We start from the raw sequence: 18,381 nt of genomic DNA, 5'->3' as shown, positions 1-18,381 counted from the left end.
GGAATATGAAACTGTTCCTTGCTGTTTATTGTTGCTGAGAAATGAGAAGAGGGGAACTACATCCCCCCCTTCCAGGCTCACCTGAAATCTCCATCACCGTGCCTGCTGGAGACGCCTGTTTGCTGACTTGTGCAAACTGCATGAAGTTCAACAAGGTCCTGCACCTGGGCTGCAGCAACCCCAGGCACGAACATGGGCTGGGGTGTCTGTGGAGAATGGATTGAAAACAGTCTGGAGGAGGAGGACGTGGGAGTGATGGTGGAGGAGATGTGGGCGTGACCAGGAACCTGCCCCGGCAGCCCCGGAACCAGCCGGGGCCTGGGCTGCATCACCAGAAGCGGGGCCAGCAGGGCCAGGGAGGGATCCCCCCCGGTTACTTGGCTCCTGTGAGACCCCACCTGGAGAAATGTGTCCCACTCTGAAGCCCCTAACAGAGGCCATGTAGCTCCTGGGAAAGTCCAGGAAGGGCCCCAAAGGGCTGGAGCAGCCCTCCTAGGAGGACAGGTTGAGGGAGCTGGGGTGTTCAGCCTGGAGAAGAGAAGGCTCCAGGGAGACCTTAGAGCAGCTTCCAGTGCCTGAAGGGGCTCCAGGAAAGCTGGGGAGGGGCTTGGGACCAGGGTGTGTAGCAAGGGGACAAAAGGTGATGGCTTTTAACTGGAAGAGGGGAGATTAGGTTAGACATTAGGAGGAAATTGGTGTCATCAGCAAACTTCATCAAGGTGCTCTTGATCCCAACATCCAGGTTGCTTATGAAGATGTTAAACACTTTTGGGCGCAATATTGATCCCTGGGGACCCCACTTGTGCCTGGTTGCCAGTTTGAGCAGGAACTATTTGCTGTCACCCCCTGGGTAGGATCTCTCAGCCAGTTCCCCACCCAACACAGACCACTTGTCAGGCTGTAACGAGTCAGCAAGCATTGCATGGAGATAACTGTTAGTTCTTGGTGTATATGAGCTATTTTGTAAATGTATGTGCAGGTGCTTGGTTTTAATCAGACTATTATGGGGCATGAAACCTCACAGATGTGAAGTGTCAGCAGTTTTAGTTGGTCACCAGTGCCACACAGTTTTCCCAGGTGTGTCTTATAGGATTGATTTCCGTGAAATTATGTTAATTTACCTCAGTTACTCATTTAATCTGTTACCACTTGAAACCAGTACAGTGTTTTCCTGCATTCCTATGTAGCTAGATCATTTATAGTTATGCATGCACCTGAATGCATGCTCAGAATATTAAAATTCCATTAATTGGTTTCAACCAGGATCCTCTACTTGTCTGTCTTTAAGATCAGTGTCAGTAATGGGGACTCTTTATCCTCCTGAGCCAAATCATGAACCTTGCTTGTGTTACACTCTCAGCTCTCTTTTATAATCTGGGCTACTGCCATTCTGGGCCACTGCTGTCTTCAAAGCCACTTTTCTGTCATCTGTATTGATCCAAGGCTGGTCCATCCTGTCCTGCCTTAGAGTTTAGCTGCAGGTGAGGTATCATTTAAGGAAAAGGCTTCAGGAAGTGGCCCATGGCTGCTCAGCTCCCTCGTTCAGTGACTAGCACAGCCAGTGAGCATGCCATCCTTGGAAAAAAACTGTAGTTGGGCTTATAAGGAGTAGCCCCTGGTAGCTCTGTACAGAAGAAACATCAAGGTGCACCTCTGTTTTGAGAACGGTGACTTTTCAGATTATTCGCTATTGTAATCTTTTTGTCATGAGGATCCCTGGCACCATTAAGTGAGATGGAAGGAAGAAGGTAGGGAAAAATCAGTCGTTATGGGGAGAGGAATGCCTCTTCCAGTTTGTGTCCTTATTTTTGAAAGGTATAGTAGAGTGGGAGAACATACAGGTCAGGAAGGTAGCCTTGATGACAACATTGTAGGGCCTCTCTAAGAGATCATCTAAAAGAGCTTGAATAAGTGGTGTGAAGTCATTAAATAACTAGCAAATACTTAATGAAAGCAGAGTAAAGAAATGCTGGTGAGATAAGCCTGTGCCCAAGAGGAACATTTAAGTTGGCCACAATGTCTAGGCCAGTACCAGCTAAAGCATGGGCTGAAAGAGAAACATGATGGTGAGATGGTATCTTAGTTGATTGGGAAACAGTGGCTACTGGACTCCTTATTTCTGCTTAATATTTTGTCTGAAGTGTTCCTAACTAGCATTTTAATGACATGGATTGTGTAGTGCTAAACCCACTTTCAACCCCTAATTCTACGTACTTACGCTAGAGAATGGCATCAGCAACAGCCTATTGAGCATGGGGGTGTATTCATAACTGGAAGTACCTTTGTGTCTGAACTTTGCTCTTCTTGCACTTCCAGATGGATGGAGGCCTGTTTGAATGAAGAGCTGCCTCCTACAACAGAGCTGGAAGAAGGATTGAGAAATGGGGTCTACCTGGCCAAACTTGGAAACTTCTTCTCCCCTAAAGTGGTTTCTGTGAAGAAAATCTATGATAGGGAACAGACTCGATACAAGGTGAGGGCTGTTGGCCACAGATAGTGCTTTAGGGAGGCTTCTAAAAGACAGACATGAGCACACAGAGGTCATGTGAGCAAATAAGCAGAAAGTTAGTTTACTTCAGTATTACCTGAGAAGCTCCCACCTTCCCTCTAGAACACTGGTTGAGCGTGGGGGGCAGACTGAGCTTGCACTGAGGGGAAGGATGGGTCATAAACAGTCCACATTACTGTATATAGGAGACTTGTGACTAATTTTCTATGAGTCCTGTTTTCACCATCTGCCTTAATGAACCTCCCCACTCCTCTTGGAAGCTGTGATATTTAGTTTCTTACGGCTCTCTCCCTCGTTCTGCCTGTTTCTATTCCAGGCAACTGGGCTCCACTTCCGGCACACGGATAATGTAATCCAGTGGCTGAATGCCATGGCTGAGATTGGTCTCCCCAAGGTAATTTCTATGTTGTGTGTGGAGATAAAGATATACTCTCAGGCAAGCTTTACATTTCATGGAAATATTTGCTGCTCTACAGAAGTCATCAGACTTCACCTAGTTAATTCTTGATTTTCTTGATTCGTGCCCCTATAGAAATTATCTTCTGAAACTTGCTGAAATATTCATTCTGCTATATGTGAGAATGATTAGAAGCAAAATAATTTCTCCTTCTGTACCATATCCCTAATATCGCTAATCTTGCTTAACATCTCCATTACATTGTTCTTACCATGCATTATTTTGAGCAATATCTGAGCTACAGTTCACATGTGGAATTTTTATTAGATAACTACACTAAAAGAAGCGGTGCAACAGAAAATACTGTGTTATTCATTTCTTCAGGTTTCCCCATAAAATTTTCACATCAAGTTAAAATGTTCCTGGTGTAGTTTAATCAAATGTAAGTTATTGACTTCTCTAGGGGAATGGCCAGATACTCTTCTGAGCTAATGAACACTCATGCCTGAAAATATATGGAACTGTAGTAGTTCTGTGCTTATAATCAAGTTGCATACGTGGATAGCAAGTTTTCTTTAACATGGTTTGTTTTGGTTTTTTTTGTAAGCCATGTTATGGTCAGTCTCACCAAACCTGGCATTATGTATTTTAATCTGATGTATGTTTTGTTTGCATATATGCTTCCAAATTAAAAAAAAAAAATGGGATTAGGACATTTTGAAATACACTGTTAAAGTTTGGTGAAAATGAGCGAGGAGGGAGCTAGACAGGAAAGTTAAGTGCCAGGTATGAGGCAGGATTTTCAGATGTAAGAGGGTTTTGGAAGGGAAATAAACATGTGAGGAGATGTTAAAGAAACAGGGCTAAGGTCCAACACATTGACAGAAATATTGGTGCTTTAAGTATTTTCCCTTGCAGAAGAGCCAGGGAACTGAAGCTGAAGAATTGTGACAGTCCTTCAGTTCTCTTGCCTTGTACAGAGCAATGTGCCTTGTGCTCATGGGCAACAGCCAGGAGCCTTCTAGCAGCTCGGAAGGAACGCTCTTGGTCAGCACTCCTGAACAGACACTTCCAGTATTAGCTCCTTATGTTGAACTTCTAAGAGCTTTGCATTTGAAACTGTCTGAAAGCTTCTGGGTCCATCTGACTGAAAATGTGTGCAAAGCTCCACAGCACTGGTCTTGGGTTCCTGTTATCACTGTCTCTTCTCTTGCTTCTCCACCCCATGTAGTCCAAACAAAATCCTCTTCTCTCCTTCTATTGTATTTTTTCTTCTCATGGCTTTCACCAAAGTCCTGGCTAATATCTTGTGACTCAGGATCTTGGTGGGCACACAAAAGAAAGGGTGTGCTCATCTGTGTGTGTAGAGCATGGGAAGGGAAAGGGGATCCCTGGTTTGGGTGGTAGAAACAAAGGGAAGACTTGACACCTCAAGTGGGAGAAAAGTTGGGCTGGGGCAGAGAAGCTTGAAGAGTTTTGTTCTGTGGGCTTTTTCACCAGTGAACTGCAGAGTTGAGCTGATCACAGTTACACAGATTGGCTGTCCAGAGTGAGGCTCAGACTGCTTACTTTGTTTTATCTGTAGATATTCTACCCAGAAACGACAGATATCTACGACCGCAAGAACATGCCACGCTGCATTTATTGTATTCATGCACTCAGGTAAGGCCTGCAAGGCAGAAATCCACTGCTGAAATATTTCTGCATAGAAAGATAAATTACTAGTTCTAATTATTTGGTTATTTTAATTTCTAGCCTCTACCTGTTCAAACTGGGTCTTGCTCCCCAGATTCAAGATTTATATGGGAAGGTGGACTTCACAGGTAAAAAACTAAAACCTAAAAACGTGCTAATGTGTGCTGCCTTTATCTCATACTCTACTAGACATTATATAGATCAGTTATAGGTTTGTTACTTTGATGTCCTAAATGCAAATTAAATTCAAAGTTAATGGCTGCAAGGAGTTTGACTCATTTAAGAAGACGGTCTGATTTGGATGCTTCTCAGCCAGGCCGTTTAATAGCCATCACTGCCCTGATCATTGCTTCTGCAACTAACAGCCCCTCATCTTACAACAGTGGCAAAAAAGTTGCTTAAACCTTGCCTCCATCCCCTTGGGAGAGGTTTCAGTTTGGAACTTGGTAAATATTTCTGTCCTCCCTTGACAGTTTAAGTAGAGGTGCCATCAGCTGAAGAAGAGTTTCCCAGCTGATCTGCTGCAGGATATTCTAGCACAAAGTCTCATGTCCACACACCTCAAGGTTTCTGTTCCTCAATTTTTGCAAAAGTGTCACAATCTATATTTTTCATTAGTGAGGTTACTGCCTGAGGGTCTGCATCTGATTTAAAAGGTGTATAAACTATATTTTCCTGCAAAACTGATACTAATTATACCTATAAGATGTTAAGACTATCAACTCTCTCTTTGAGTTGCATTTAGCCATAGTTGAGGCACCTTAGAATGATGCAGTCTATTTCCACCTCCTCATGAGTCATGTATTGTTGTCTAGTGAGAAGGACTACAGAATATTCCTATTTCTGGGAGAAACGTAGATTTTTGGGAAAGTGTGCAGAATGCCTACCAGTTCTCAATTATTTTGTTTCACTTTGTGGGTTAAATTCAAAGTGTTACTTAAACAGTACATGTAGTTTATTTTAGTTACCCTGAATTTTTCTGTAGCAGCAGTTGTTACAGCAGTACTGATTGCTAATGTGTCTAAGCCTGCATAACACTGTTTTTATGTATGTTTCAGAGGAGGAAATCAGTAATATGAGGCTTGAACTGGAGAAGTATGGTATTCAGATGCCTGCCTTCAGCAAGATTGGAGGAATTCTTGCAAATGAACTCTCTGTGGATGAAGCAGCATGTAAGGAAAAATGGAGTTTTATGTGATTACTCAAATCAGCAGATTAGATTTTTATATTTCAAGTGTTGGTTTTAATGCCCCCTCTTGTAAGACTGTACAGTCCTTTTGACGGGTGTTTTGGAAGACTAGGAAGATATTTCTTCTTTCCTTTGTGTATCTTTTTTTTAAAAAAAATTATTTCTGGGACATGATTTGAGTAGCTAGAGCATTGTAATTGGAAGTAGGCTGTCATTTTTTGACAAGAAGAAAAAGTCATGATGGAATGAGTTATTTTAATTCTTTTGCTTTCCAGTTAATTTCCAGATAATTCTTCTGCTCTTTCCAGTTAAGTTCTCAATTTTTAACAGAGCTGTTATGTCTGGGACTAACTGGCAGAATGTGACTTGTTTTTCAGTACATGCTGCTGTCATTGCCATTAATGAAGCAATCGACCATCAGGTTCCATCTGACACTCTTATGGCAATGAAGAACCCTAATGCCATGCTAATAAATCTTGATGATCAGCTGGAGTTCACTTACCAAGACACACTCTACAGAGCAAAGCAAGACAAGATGGAGAATGCTAAAAATAGGGTAGATAACTCTCTTTTCAAACCATCTATTAGCATGCATTGCAGTTTTGTATTGCAGTTTGAGTTCTGGGGGATTCACAGAATGTCCTGCATGTACAGTGTGAGGTAGATTTCTTCCTGGTGGTGTTCTGATATGTTCCCCAGTAACCTGATTTCATATTGTAGAAGACAGGTAGCAGTTAGCTGTGTTACTCTGTTTAGCTGTCTGAAATAGGGACTGAATAGACACAGCATTCAGGTCACCCTTTATATGTTGGGAATGCTTTCCCTCTATTTTTATACATTAATGTGTTTTCCTAACAATGAAATTGTGAGCAAAACTGACTGATGCTCTCTGAAGGGTAAGTGTTGTTTTAGAGCACTGTATATCCCATACCTATCTGTGTGGATTGCTTGCTTTGATCTGGAATTCTACTGCATGTTCATATAGAGCCACTGCACTGAAATAAGATGTTTCTAAGCTGCCTCTACCAGTGCCAGTATACTTTGTATGTTTACTGCTAGGCCTCCTTTTTGCATGTTTAGAGGTTGCCTATCTGTCATTATCCCCTCTGACCTTTTCAATGAGATGATGTGAAAGGGAAAAGGAAACTGTAGAGACACTGATTAGTTTTTTGCCTCTTCAGATTGCCTCAGAAAATTCGGAGAGAGAGAGAGATGTGTATGAAGAACTTCTGACTCAAGCGGAGATTCAGGGAAATATCAATAAAGTGAACAGTAGGTATCATGCTAAAGTAATAGTCGTAATTAAAAGAGTACTTAAAAATTATATCTGTTCTCTTCCTCACTTTCTGTAATGTTAACAAAAGCAGAAGGCAGCTCCCTAGATTTTTTGGAGATTTTTGGTGGTGAGGTTTTTTTTGTTTCTTTTCTGGTGGTTGTTGGGTTTTTTTCACTCGCTATTAGTAAATATTTGTAAGCTGATATAATTTTGCTTCTTTTGCACTTTCTTTAGGAAATGGATTGTCTATTTGCTGCATCTGTCCCTCATTTTTTCAGCTTGAGCAATGTGCTATTTCCAACCTTCAGCCCCTTTCTCAAGTACTGCTTTGCAGTTGACTTTGGAAGTCTTCCATGTGGATTTCATACCTAGCTTGCTATCCATCAGGTCTAAGAGTATTTCTGAGCAGTAGGTTATATAAACCATGGGATTTCCTCCTTTAATGTTTCTCTCAAAACTCTGCTTTACTCCTGCTAGCACACGCAGCCATATCAAGGTTTCACCTTGCTTTGGAACGAGGAGATGCACTAGCAGTGTATGAAGCTTTGGCAACACCAGCCCTGGGGCTCCGAGGATTGCTGCGAGAAAACTGTGACTGGTATTTCAAGCAGTTTTTGAGTGACAGGCAACAGAAACAGGAGGTATGCAAAAGTCTAGACTAGTTTGATTCATTAACTCCCTACCCCATCACCACACCACTGCATACTAAACACTTGCTGTAGACCTGCTTTACAGTTCCGTGTTGGTTTCAAAACATTAACCCAAGAGACAGAGGCATAAACTAAGCCTATTTAGATATCATTAAAATAATTTCACTAAATCTTAAAATACTAACTCCTGTGTGTATAGAACCGTTATACTGTAGGTGCATCTTCCCTTTCATTTTACTGTTGCCAGTGCTCAAAGAACATGGATATTTGTGTTTTATAAATACCTATCAGGTAAGACAAGCGTGGACTACTTTCACTGTGGAGAATCCCACCCTATACCATTTGTAGATGTGGCAGGGTCGTGGTTTAGTGGTGGTCTTGGCATTGTTATGTTTATGGTTGGACTTTTCCAACCTAAATTATTCAGTCATTCTATAATTAAGATTAACTTTAGTTTCTCATTTCAGGTCAGCTCCTCAGTGGATTTTATGTGCAGGCTGCTTTGTGTGTGCTGCTTGTAAAAGCACAGAGTGCTGGCTTTTTTAAAGCCAGCATTGATTGTCTCAATTATCACATTGTCATACATGTTAATAGGGGAAAAATATGCGGATACAAAGATGGCTATTACTGTCACGTATTTTAATGACTTACTGCTACACTTTGTACTGCTGTACTTTCTGAGTGCTCCTTACCTGGGATTCTGCATGAATGATGGAGCTGCAGGATCGTGTATTGCTGTTATGCTCTTCTCTGGGGGTGTAAGGCCTTCTACAGCACAGACTTAGCCCTGCAGATGTTGCTACTCAAATTTGTCACTTATCTGAAGAAAGGCCTTCACAAGATATGTTTCTTGGGACCTACGATTCAAATACAATAGGAAAAGTGGAGACTTTAAAAGAAGTCTTGCCAAGCTTTGGTGTGGCAGAAACTTTCCATAGTTGTCCCAAGATGTCTCTAGGGATTAAATAGGACTGGGAAGATTTTTTACCAAGTTTATTTGTAGCCGCAAGAAAAAAAACTTCAGCTCTTTTCTGAACTGCAAAGTCAGGCTGCATGTTCTCCCAGAATGAAACTGCAGGATCTTGTTACATAAATGTGGTCTGTTGGTGCTTTTGTACAATTAGCATCTTTATGATGTGAACTGTATCAAGGGTCACAACCTGCATGGCTGCTACCCAAGTTATTCAAGCCCTCCCACTTGCCAGTCACCCCATCTGATTTTTCTGTCTGTATTTGGTATGATACCATACAACCCAAAAAGCATGTTTTTATAAGCCAAAACAGCATGCTGTCCTTTTTTTTTTTTTTTAATGTTCTGCTAAGTCTTTAATTGCTCAGAGGTAAAGATTAATTAATGTGTCAATTCATGGCAAACTACACAAGTACCAATTTTACTTCAACATGCAGGTCATGTACAGGGAGTCTTTTCCCACAAAATTGTTCCATTTGTCTTAAATGTTTCATAATTTTGGAAGCTGTATCTAGCCTTTAATTGCTGTGTTCATGGGACTGCACTTCTAGTACTGTCAGAGGGATCAGGTTGTACATGTACAGTCTTTCAGCGCATGAGCTGAGAATCTGGTCAGTAATTTCTGTCTTCCTCACGTATGTGGCATTCTTTGTAGAAGCTGCATGGCATTAGAATGTTTTAATGAATAGTTGGGTTATTTTCCTTTTGTAGATCTGTTTGAAGTGACTAACCTGATATGGTTTTACCCTCCTGGTTTCTTTTTTTTCCTCAGGCTGGCCTTACAGGTCCTCTGCAGAAGGAAGAGTTGCAGTTGGGAGTGGATGCTGCTAACAGGGCAGCACAACAGTATCAACAAAGTAAGGATCAGCAGGAGTTATTGCAGCAAAGTGACCATGGATGTGATCAGAAGGATGAGGTGGCACAGGATTAGGGTCTGCGTGGGGATACGTGAGGTGCCTCAAGGAGTTATGAATGTTCTTTCAGTACTTCATAGCTGCTTAAGAACATTAAAGAGACACAGTTGCTGTGATTATTTGTAGTGTCTGTTATCCAGCTCTTACAGTACTTGTTCAGCATGGAGGTTGGCATTAGTTTACCTACTTGAGCTCTTTTAAAGTTAGCTAGCTCTAGAATGCCTCTTGCTGCCTTGAGCAGGACAGACAGACATAGAAAGGGAGAAGAAGTTGTTACTATTCATCCATCCAAAAATTTGCAGTGATGAAGCTTCTAACCATTAGAAGACTGAAATGGTGAAACAAACCTCAGATAACCAGGCAAAAAGGTGGTCTGGTTTTAAACATGAGCTTCATTTTAAGGAAGGCATTATATATTTTAGTTGTCTGTGGTAATGGAAAATGAGCTGGGGAAGTATGGATCAGAAAGCTTCACTAATTTCCTGCAGCTAAGGGAACTTTTCTTGTTAGGTATCTGATTATTGATTAGAATAGAAGAGGTGTTATTACTGGGAACGCAGCTGTCTACCATCCTCATTCTACTGCCTCTTTGCACTTGTAGAACTGGCAGCAGTAGCCAAGATTAATTCTGCAATTCGAGTGGGTGATGCTGAGAAGACTGTGGCAGAAATGATGAATCCAGAGGCCCAGTTGGCTGAGGTTTATGCATTTGCTGCTGATCTTTACCAAAGGGAGCTGGCCACCTTGCAGCAACAGAGCCCTGAAGTAAGTACTACGTTCTCCCTAATTTCTGGAATTTGATATGGATCACTGAGTCTGCCTTGTCTGATTCCTTAAATGCCTTCTTTGGAATAAACCTGTCTTGAGTCTGCATAGAATTGCTTTGGTGTTCAGTCTGTTCTGACATGAAGGTTAATCCCTAAATCTTGAGCTACTTGGTCCTGCAAGGTTCTACTTTAATCTCTTGGTGATCTACTCATCTTTCAGTGTCATAAATGTTGTCCCTTTGCTTTGGTATATGTCTGTTCTGACAACTGCTGTATTCTGTGTTCTGTGTGCAGCAATAGTTTGTGAAGAGTGGAATTAATTTGTTGTCCTCTTTGTGTGCAGGGTAACCTCACCCACCCAGAATTATCTGTTGCTGTAGAGATGCTGTCTTCGGTGGCCTTGATTAATAGAGCTTTGGATTCAGGAGATGTGAATACAGTGTGGAAACAGCTGAGCAGTCCTGTCACAGGGCTGACAAACATTGAGGATGAGAACTCTCAGAGGTGGATATTTCAAGGAAATGTGTCTGTCCTTGATGTTGCTTATATTCTGTGACTTCTTGAAATTTTTTCTACCCTGTTTTACCCTCTACGTTCTTTTGACATTATTTATTACAGTGTTGCTCTGATCTCTGTTGGCTCATGAGTTGTGTTTTTGCTATTGCTGTTTCTCACTGGTCTGAGTTCTCTGCTGTCTCTCGGTGCTTCCTTACAGACTTCACATGAAAGCTATGCTGTGGTACCATTAGGTTCTCACTACACCCCTTGTGTTCCTTGCCCTGGCCCCTCATTCAGTGTTTTAGGGCTTTTGGCAATTATTTCACTTTTGGGTTGACCATTCTTCACACAGCCTTTCCTCTTTCTTTTCTTCCACCAGCTTCGACCTTTGTATTAACCTCTTCCATTTTGTGTACAGTCTTCATGCTGTGTTGTGTGTTCCCTGGATAGCTCGTTGTGATGTGATGTTTGTTGGTTTGGGGTTTTGTTCTTTGACAGATACATCGATGATTTGATGAAGCTGAAAGCTCAAACACGTGCAGAAGGAAATGAGTTTATCACGTGGAATGATATCCAGTCGTGTGTTGATCATGTGAACATAGCTGTGCATGAAGAACATGAAAGTAAGTTTTTCTGCTCTATTCATGCTAGATTGATCCTAGCTCATAACGAGTGCTAAAATGAAGTGCATGTCAATACAAAAAGTTATTGATTGACTTGTAGTTTACATGCATTAGATACCTGGGAAGATCTTATTTGTGAACAAGAGTTGGTGGTCTGTAATGTAGAAAGCTTGTTAGGAGGCTGTTGATTGAGAGATCAGGCAGTTGGGTGTGTTTGTGACACAGAAATCAGTATCTCCAGTTTATTAATCCTTCCAATGCAAATTTCAACCCTGTTTGAATAACAAAATCTGTTGCCTGCTGCCAGCATCCAGGATTAGTCTATAATATGTGCTAATTTTGCTTCAGTCCCCCAGATTTAACTTAAAGTAGCATTACCAAAATCTGCATTAATTGTAGTCCGCTTTTGGACTCCATCCTCCTTTCTAATTTGCTGCTTTCAGTAGCAATTACTTTTGTTCAAGTCTTTTCTCTCCTTGGCTGCAATCTCTGCCCTGTTCAGGTTTTCTTCTTCTCCCTTTTAGTCCTTCTTTTTGAAAATGCTTTGCCCTTTTTACCTTTCCAGTTGGTAGTGGAAGTTCACAGTCTCAGTCCAGGATCCCTCTCAATCAGTGGGTAATCTGACCTGCAAATGCAGGTTACCCATCTTTAATAAGTTACCCATCTTTGTGTTGCTGACTCTCAGATGCAGTCATCTTGTCATGCATTTCTATAGTGGATGATTAGCTTAAATGAACAACAGGGAGATGAGTTTATTTCCAGGTCTTATTCTCAGTGTTTTAACTCCAGGCTTCTTAATTCTGCTTCCAAGTTGCAGCTTTTTGAAGATCAGGAGTGGAAATATTGCATCAAGTAATTAGGCTTTTGTTCTTACTTTGACTCAGTGATAAATAAACAGAGATGCCAAAAAAAGTTCATTCTGAAACGCCATCTGTTCAACACCTACAGATTCAATTGTTCTTACTTAAAACGTTTGGTACACATTTTTGTTTTTCCAAAGAACATTTAATTATCTCATCAGTTTGATGCCATTCAGATTCTAACTTCCAGATCCTGGGACCCAGGTCTCTTACCAGAGTTGAAATGGAAAGTGCTGACCTCCTAGGAGGTTAATTGCTTTGTTTACAGTTAGTTCTGTCAGGAAATTAGAAGCTTTTCTTTTCTGGTTTAACACTGCATATGACCACTAGTTTTGAAAGAACAGTATCTGTAAGAGCTGAAATGACTGATCCAGAGTGGAGATAGGGTTGTCCTTGACAACAGCACAATTAAGCAAACTTATTCTTAGGTAGGTCCTTGTAAGCTTCTGCATCAATTTTTTCAGTTTCATTAAGGGACCATAATTCTTCATTATTAACAGTACTGAAAACCTCCTGTGTATGCAAGTAGTATTATCTTTCTTTTCAAGTCATCTCTGTAATAGTTATCTTAAAGCTTGTATTGTAAGTGGGAGGTGATTAATCACAAATGTGGAGGTGATGATAAAGTTTATACTGTACACTGAGACAAACAGGTGTCTTCTGCCACTTCTTGTTGCATACTTGGTGAGTCGTGTATCACCTTGAAAAGACTTTAGAGAGGGTTAAATTTTAATTTAAGAGCCAGCCTGCTGTCTTGATTAACTTGTTTCCTGGATCTCCAAATAGACATGGGGTTTCCTGTTTGGGTCACACGAGCAGATTTGTTGAAACCACACAAACACAGACCCACACAGGCCTGTGCATGCCAAGGTGCTAGTTTCATAGAGTCTTTTCTGTATTAAGAGTTTGCTGCAGAAGTCTAAACTTAGTGTAGTCCCTACACCTTGTTCCTTGTAACACTCCTTATCCTGTAAAGAAAGATGCTGAAAATCCTGTAACAAGACAACTCTTCTCACAGGGAACTTCTCAGTTCTTTTGTCTGCTTTATATATGCCCTTATGGAAGGACACTTTTTACTTCCTGCCTATGGACAAGTTAAAGTTACTCTGAGGAGGTCATCATGGCTTGCAAGCATATCCACTACCCTGGTAAATAGTTTGAAATTAAAATGCTCTCTAGTGAGGAGCTGTAACACTGCTGTCCCTTGGAGTAGTCTTATCATGCCCATATTGGCAAACTGGTTGGGGAGTTTTACTACTGAATTTCTGTGGCCTTTCCTAAGTCAAACAGTTATAGTCTGCTTTTTTGGCAGAAGCTGTGCCATCATTTTAGTGATCCTGTTTCTTGCAGTGTCCTCAGCCTGTAGTTTTCCCTGATCTCTATTCCATCCAAATATGACCTCTTCTCTAAGATGTTCTGTTTTTCATAGAAACTTTGTTTTATGATTCTTTTTCCTGCATAGAAGAAAAAGTCACAATCTTGGGATATGTAAACTGAAGTTGGAAGACTCCACACTGAGCTCCTTACTTTCTTTTTTCTAAAAGATCTTTTTGTTTTGCACTGATAAAACAATTTTTTAAGTTTATCCTTCATTAAGCAGGGAATTAATCAGATGACCTGTAGGGTCCATCTCAACTCAAGTTATTTTGTGATTCATAAGAGATAGTTGCTGTAGGTAGGGCACGTATGATGTAGTCTCTGATAGCTTTTAGCTAACAAAAGATATTTATTTTGTTTATTTAACTGAATGGTAAATTTTTTTGTACTTGAATAGCATCTACATTTCTGATAATATAGCTAATACAACATAAGTTTAATAGACTGGTTTTCAAAAATATTAAGTTACTGTATTTCTCAATGGTATTCCGTGGAAATCTTTAGCTTCATGTGAAGATTTCTTTCTAGAGAAGCCAGAACCTTGGAAAACTGTAACCTATGAACTCTGGCCATTTGCAGTGTGATAATTCTTTTCTAGTGGCTCTGAGCCAGATGTCTGAGGACTGAATGTCTGAGGTCCCTGCATGTGGTCTCCCTAAGTGATAGTGTGTTTTCTGTTTTCTTGTGAGGTTTGTTGGTTGGTTTGGTTTTGGGTGGGTTTTTTTGTGTTGTTTTGTTTTTTTTTTTAAATTGCAGTGCCCAGGCTGCTTTAAGATGGAGAAATTGTCTTGCTTTCTTTACTATTTACTAGTAAATAAAGTTTTCTGTTAACAATATTGCAGTTTCTTGCCACTACCTGCTTCAGGAAGAACTAACTGCACTTTTCTTCTGAAGTAATGCTTATTATTATAGTTGGCCAAAATCCAAACTTTGTATTCCCCTGCTCCTTCCTCCCTAGGGATTTTGGCAATTGGTCTTATCAATGAAGCTCTGGATGAAGGGGACTCCAAGAAGACTATTCAAGCCTTACAGATTCCTGCAGCAAAACTGGAGGATGTAGACCCCAAGGTAGCACAGCACTACCAGGATACACTACTTCGAGCCAAGAGAGAGAAAGCACAGGTGAGTGCAATGTAATGCAGCTCTGAAAACCTTTACATCTGTGTAATGTGCTTACTACTGGTCCTGAAAGCAAGGAATCAAAACTGGAAGTGGAGAGCTGGGCATTCTGCATACCATCAGCTGATATCACCCAGTCAGTTTGCATCTTTCTGTACTGGAGAAAGAGATTTGCAGCCAGACTGTGTGAATCTTAATGAACTCTGGAGATGGGCGTAAGGACAAGCAACCTGACAAGATGCTTGCTACAGCTAGACCTGGGTCCAGAATTAGATGTGTGTCTCCTTGTGGAGAAATAATAGGCCTCATCTGTTTTCACATGGAGACCATGTTCATTCTAGGAGCTCTGAACTTCTGAATGCAAGTTTCCTGCAAGCTTAAGTGTTTTTTAGTGCCCTTTGTTAAATGAAGTCATAGGCATAGTTATATATGGCAAAAATAAAAGTTTCTGAAAGTGGAAAAATCTGTTAAGTGATAAATTAGAAAAAAGAAGCAAAACACATGCTACTAGCAAGGTGTATGCTGATGCCTGTTGTTCCCCTCATAGCACTTCTACTGCTCATTATTTTTTGAGCAGTAATTGTCTTTCTTACTAGCCAAGAACTTGTTCCTACTTGCACGCAGTTGCCACTTCATTAACTAAGTGTGAAGGTGAAGATGGGGAAGGAAAGAGCAAGTTTTTATTTTGCAAGCTCAGGAAAGAGCATGAGAGTTTGAGTGTGTGTGCACAACTGCTTTTTGAGTAGTGTGGATGGGATACTGATTATTTTTTTTCTCATATTTACAAAGAGGTAGCAGATGTCCCTGCTTTCAGTGACTTGAGAGTGATTTGTTTGGTTTTTTTTCTGCTGTGGAGCTCATTGCTCTTAACACCAGGGCAGAATTTCACATAGAGACTAAGACCTAGATTGTGTTGAACACTTTTTAAAATGTTTTGTTTTGTTGTTTTTTTGCTGGAGGGGTACTCATGTGATGGCAGTAGCTGAAAACTATATGCATTTTTTATATAAATCATTAAGTACCTTCCCCAAAAACTCTGAAAGGGTTAATGTTCCTCAGGAACCCGGTTGTGCTGAAGCATTTCCTCCCGCTGAGTCAGAATGAAATAATGAACTCTTTTTAGTGTGCACTTCAGCTTGTGCCAGGCCTGCTGGTAACTTCTCAGCTGGTGTGAAATTACCTTATTTAGGCATGTGTTCAGTTTAGGGCTTCTCCCAGTGCCATGGCAGTAATTTCAGAAATCGAAGGGTTGTATTATAAAGTAACATTGTGGGATAAGAGTAGCTATCTGGAGCCAGGTGTTACTTGCTGACAGTGATTTCTGTAGCTTTGCGCTGAGAGGGATTGATTGTAGTTCACCACAAGACCTTGTTCACCCTTCTGTGAATGGGGAGCACTGGATGATGCTCGTTTCTTGTGTGATGAGAGAGAAAAACAGTAGACCCTGTGGTATGTTGCCCTGTGTGCCTCCCAGGAAGCCTGTAACAGTAAATCTGTAGAAATGCACAGGATGGTTTTGGTCATCTTTGGGTTGACTTCTGCTGGTAGAGATTACAGTAGAGGAAGCTGTTGCTTTGACTATTCTCCTCCACTCGCTGGGCAGGAATTTTGAAGTTTCTGGTACTCTTATGGGACTTTCTGGGCATTCAGATGAAATCTGCCTGTGACAGACGTGTTCGTGTCTTGTGTGAAATAGCATTAAGCATGTTAGTTTAACCTGTCAAAACAGTGGGGAAAAATGTGGAAGGCATGTAAAAGAAGTGTTCATTTTTGGTCTGGTCCTAAAGCTGCTGGTCTGGTCCTTGAACTCTGTGATTAGTGGCTCTTTTGTGCTGTGTGATTGTTATTCCATACAAGAAGTAAATGCTTCCTGTGTTCTGTTTGTGTGACCAGAGTTGTCAGAGGGGTGGCAGCTACATCTCAGCATTTCTTGCAGTAGTTACTCAGAGGAAGCAACAGTGGGTGGGGAGAAGCTATTCCTGGCAACTGGTGCATCATTGTTCTTTATGTGTATCTGGGGACTTGCTAAACACTTGTCTCTTTCCTCTTCTCAGATTTCTACATGTAACATTAGTTGATTTGATTTCTTCAAATCCCAACCAAACTACAGAATCACTGCTCCTTGACAAGCAGTCTGTCAAAGACTTAAAAGCAGGCTTGGACTGGTGTGTGTGTACACCCAGCCACAATACGTAGAACCTTTTTTTTGTTTGCTAGTTTGCACAGGTTTGTGAACTTTTGTGGACAGGAACAAGAATAGCCTGATGTGGCATTAGTTACCTGAGAGTTTTTAGCTTCTGCACAGAAATGTGCATCAGCAGCTTTTTGTTCTCAGAACTCTTTGTAGCCATGTTCTCTTCAAGGACTGACTCGTGTTCCTGGAAAGCCACGTCCTCTCAGCAAGTACAGTTTTGGGACTAACTGGTACAAACCCTTGGCCTTGTGTTCTGTTTGCTTTTTGGAGTGGTTTCCATTCACAGAGCTGCTGCTTTGTTCTTCCTGAAATGAGTTTCTGACTGGGAGGAAGCATCAAGTCTGGTAATGCCATAGTAGTCTCAGCTGGTCACCAGTTCACATTGTATCTTTGTGTTGGAGACAGACAGACTGAAACCCTTCTTGTTCTCTGATGAAGAAAGCTACTGTGCTGACTATTGTTCAGTGTGGGTTATTTTACTTTGCAAAAATAGTGATACTTTTCTCACCTATTCGCTTCAGGACACACAGGATGAAACAGCTGTACTTTGGCTAGATGAAATTCAGGATGGGATTCATAGGGCTAACAAGGACACAGAGGAGGCCGAGAGATGTAAGTATTGTTGCACAGTACTGCAATTAATGCCCATTATCATCCAAACACTTGTTACTTAAGGAAAAGTTGGGAGCTAGAACTATCGTGTGAATGTGTCAGAGGAAATCAAATGCACTTATGGGCTTCCGGTGTAGTAAAAAAGTAGAGTGAATGTCAGACTCTTCAAATATTAAATTTCTTCGCTCTGTTCTGTTGTTCTATGTTTGCTAAGAGTCACTGATCCCCTGAATGGCAAGTTAACCTGTTTCCTTGTATTATCCAAGTCTCCTTAGGAATTCTGGCCATTAATGAAGCTGTAGACCGTGGTGATGTTGGGCAGACCCTGAGTGCCCTGCGCTCACCCGACGTTGGGCTGTACGGAGTCACCCCGGAATGTGCTGAGCCCTACCAGCGAGAGCTGCAGGAGGCGAAGAGAGGGAAAGGGGCAGCAGGTGAACCTCAAGCAGCTAACTGCTAGTGAAATAAAGTCAGAGCTATTGCATGTGGAATGGGAACCAGGGGTAAAAGAAGACCCTGGGGAGAAGTCTTGTATTACAGGTGGCAATTACAGATGCTTTGTGAACTGAGGTTAAAAAAAAAGTTAATAGAATGTTCTCCACTTGTGCAGTGTGTTGTGCTTAGGTAGTTTTCATATGAGGTCATTAGAGACCCTGAAACACTCCTTCTCTTGCTTGGAGGAAGGAGCACCTGTATATGTGGATTTCCTAGGTGTAACATATATATGTGGA

General features: G+C 41.2%; 1 protein-coding gene across 1 annotated transcript in view; it reads left to right on the top strand.

The window, feature by feature from the left end:
* Nucleotides 1–18,381, top strand: part of IQGAP1 (IQ motif containing GTPase activating protein 1) — a 53,422-nt gene that overhangs the window by 14,218 nt on the left and 20,823 nt on the right. Inside the window, exons 2-16 of the mRNA XM_009994281.1 lie at nt 2,317–2,473; nt 2,826–2,903; nt 4,492–4,568; nt 4,662–4,729; nt 5,660–5,773; nt 6,168–6,346; nt 6,972–7,062; nt 7,544–7,707; nt 9,459–9,543; nt 10,202–10,365; nt 10,711–10,871; nt 11,364–11,488; nt 14,684–14,847; nt 17,560–17,650; nt 17,917–18,084. Of these exons, the coding sequence (XP_009992583.1) occupies nt 2,317–2,473; nt 2,826–2,903; nt 4,492–4,568; nt 4,662–4,729; nt 5,660–5,773; nt 6,168–6,346; nt 6,972–7,062; nt 7,544–7,707; nt 9,459–9,543; nt 10,202–10,365; nt 10,711–10,871; nt 11,364–11,488; nt 14,684–14,847; nt 17,560–17,650; nt 17,917–18,084 (1,886 nt within the window). The remainder of the gene's footprint in view (nt 1–2,316; nt 2,474–2,825; nt 2,904–4,491; nt 4,569–4,661; nt 4,730–5,659; nt 5,774–6,167; nt 6,347–6,971; nt 7,063–7,543; nt 7,708–9,458; nt 9,544–10,201; nt 10,366–10,710; nt 10,872–11,363; nt 11,489–14,683; nt 14,848–17,559; nt 17,651–17,916; nt 18,085–18,381) is intronic.

The sequence above is a fragment of the Chaetura pelagica genome, unplaced genomic scaffold, assembly GCF_000747805.2.
Source record: "Chaetura pelagica isolate M959 unplaced genomic scaffold, ChaPel_1.0 scaffold233, whole genome shotgun sequence".
NCBI lineage: Eukaryota > Metazoa > Chordata > Aves > Apodiformes > Apodidae > Chaetura > Chaetura pelagica.
The sequence above is the reverse complement of the archived record's forward strand: the minus strand, read 5'-3'. Positions and strand labels throughout refer to the sequence as shown.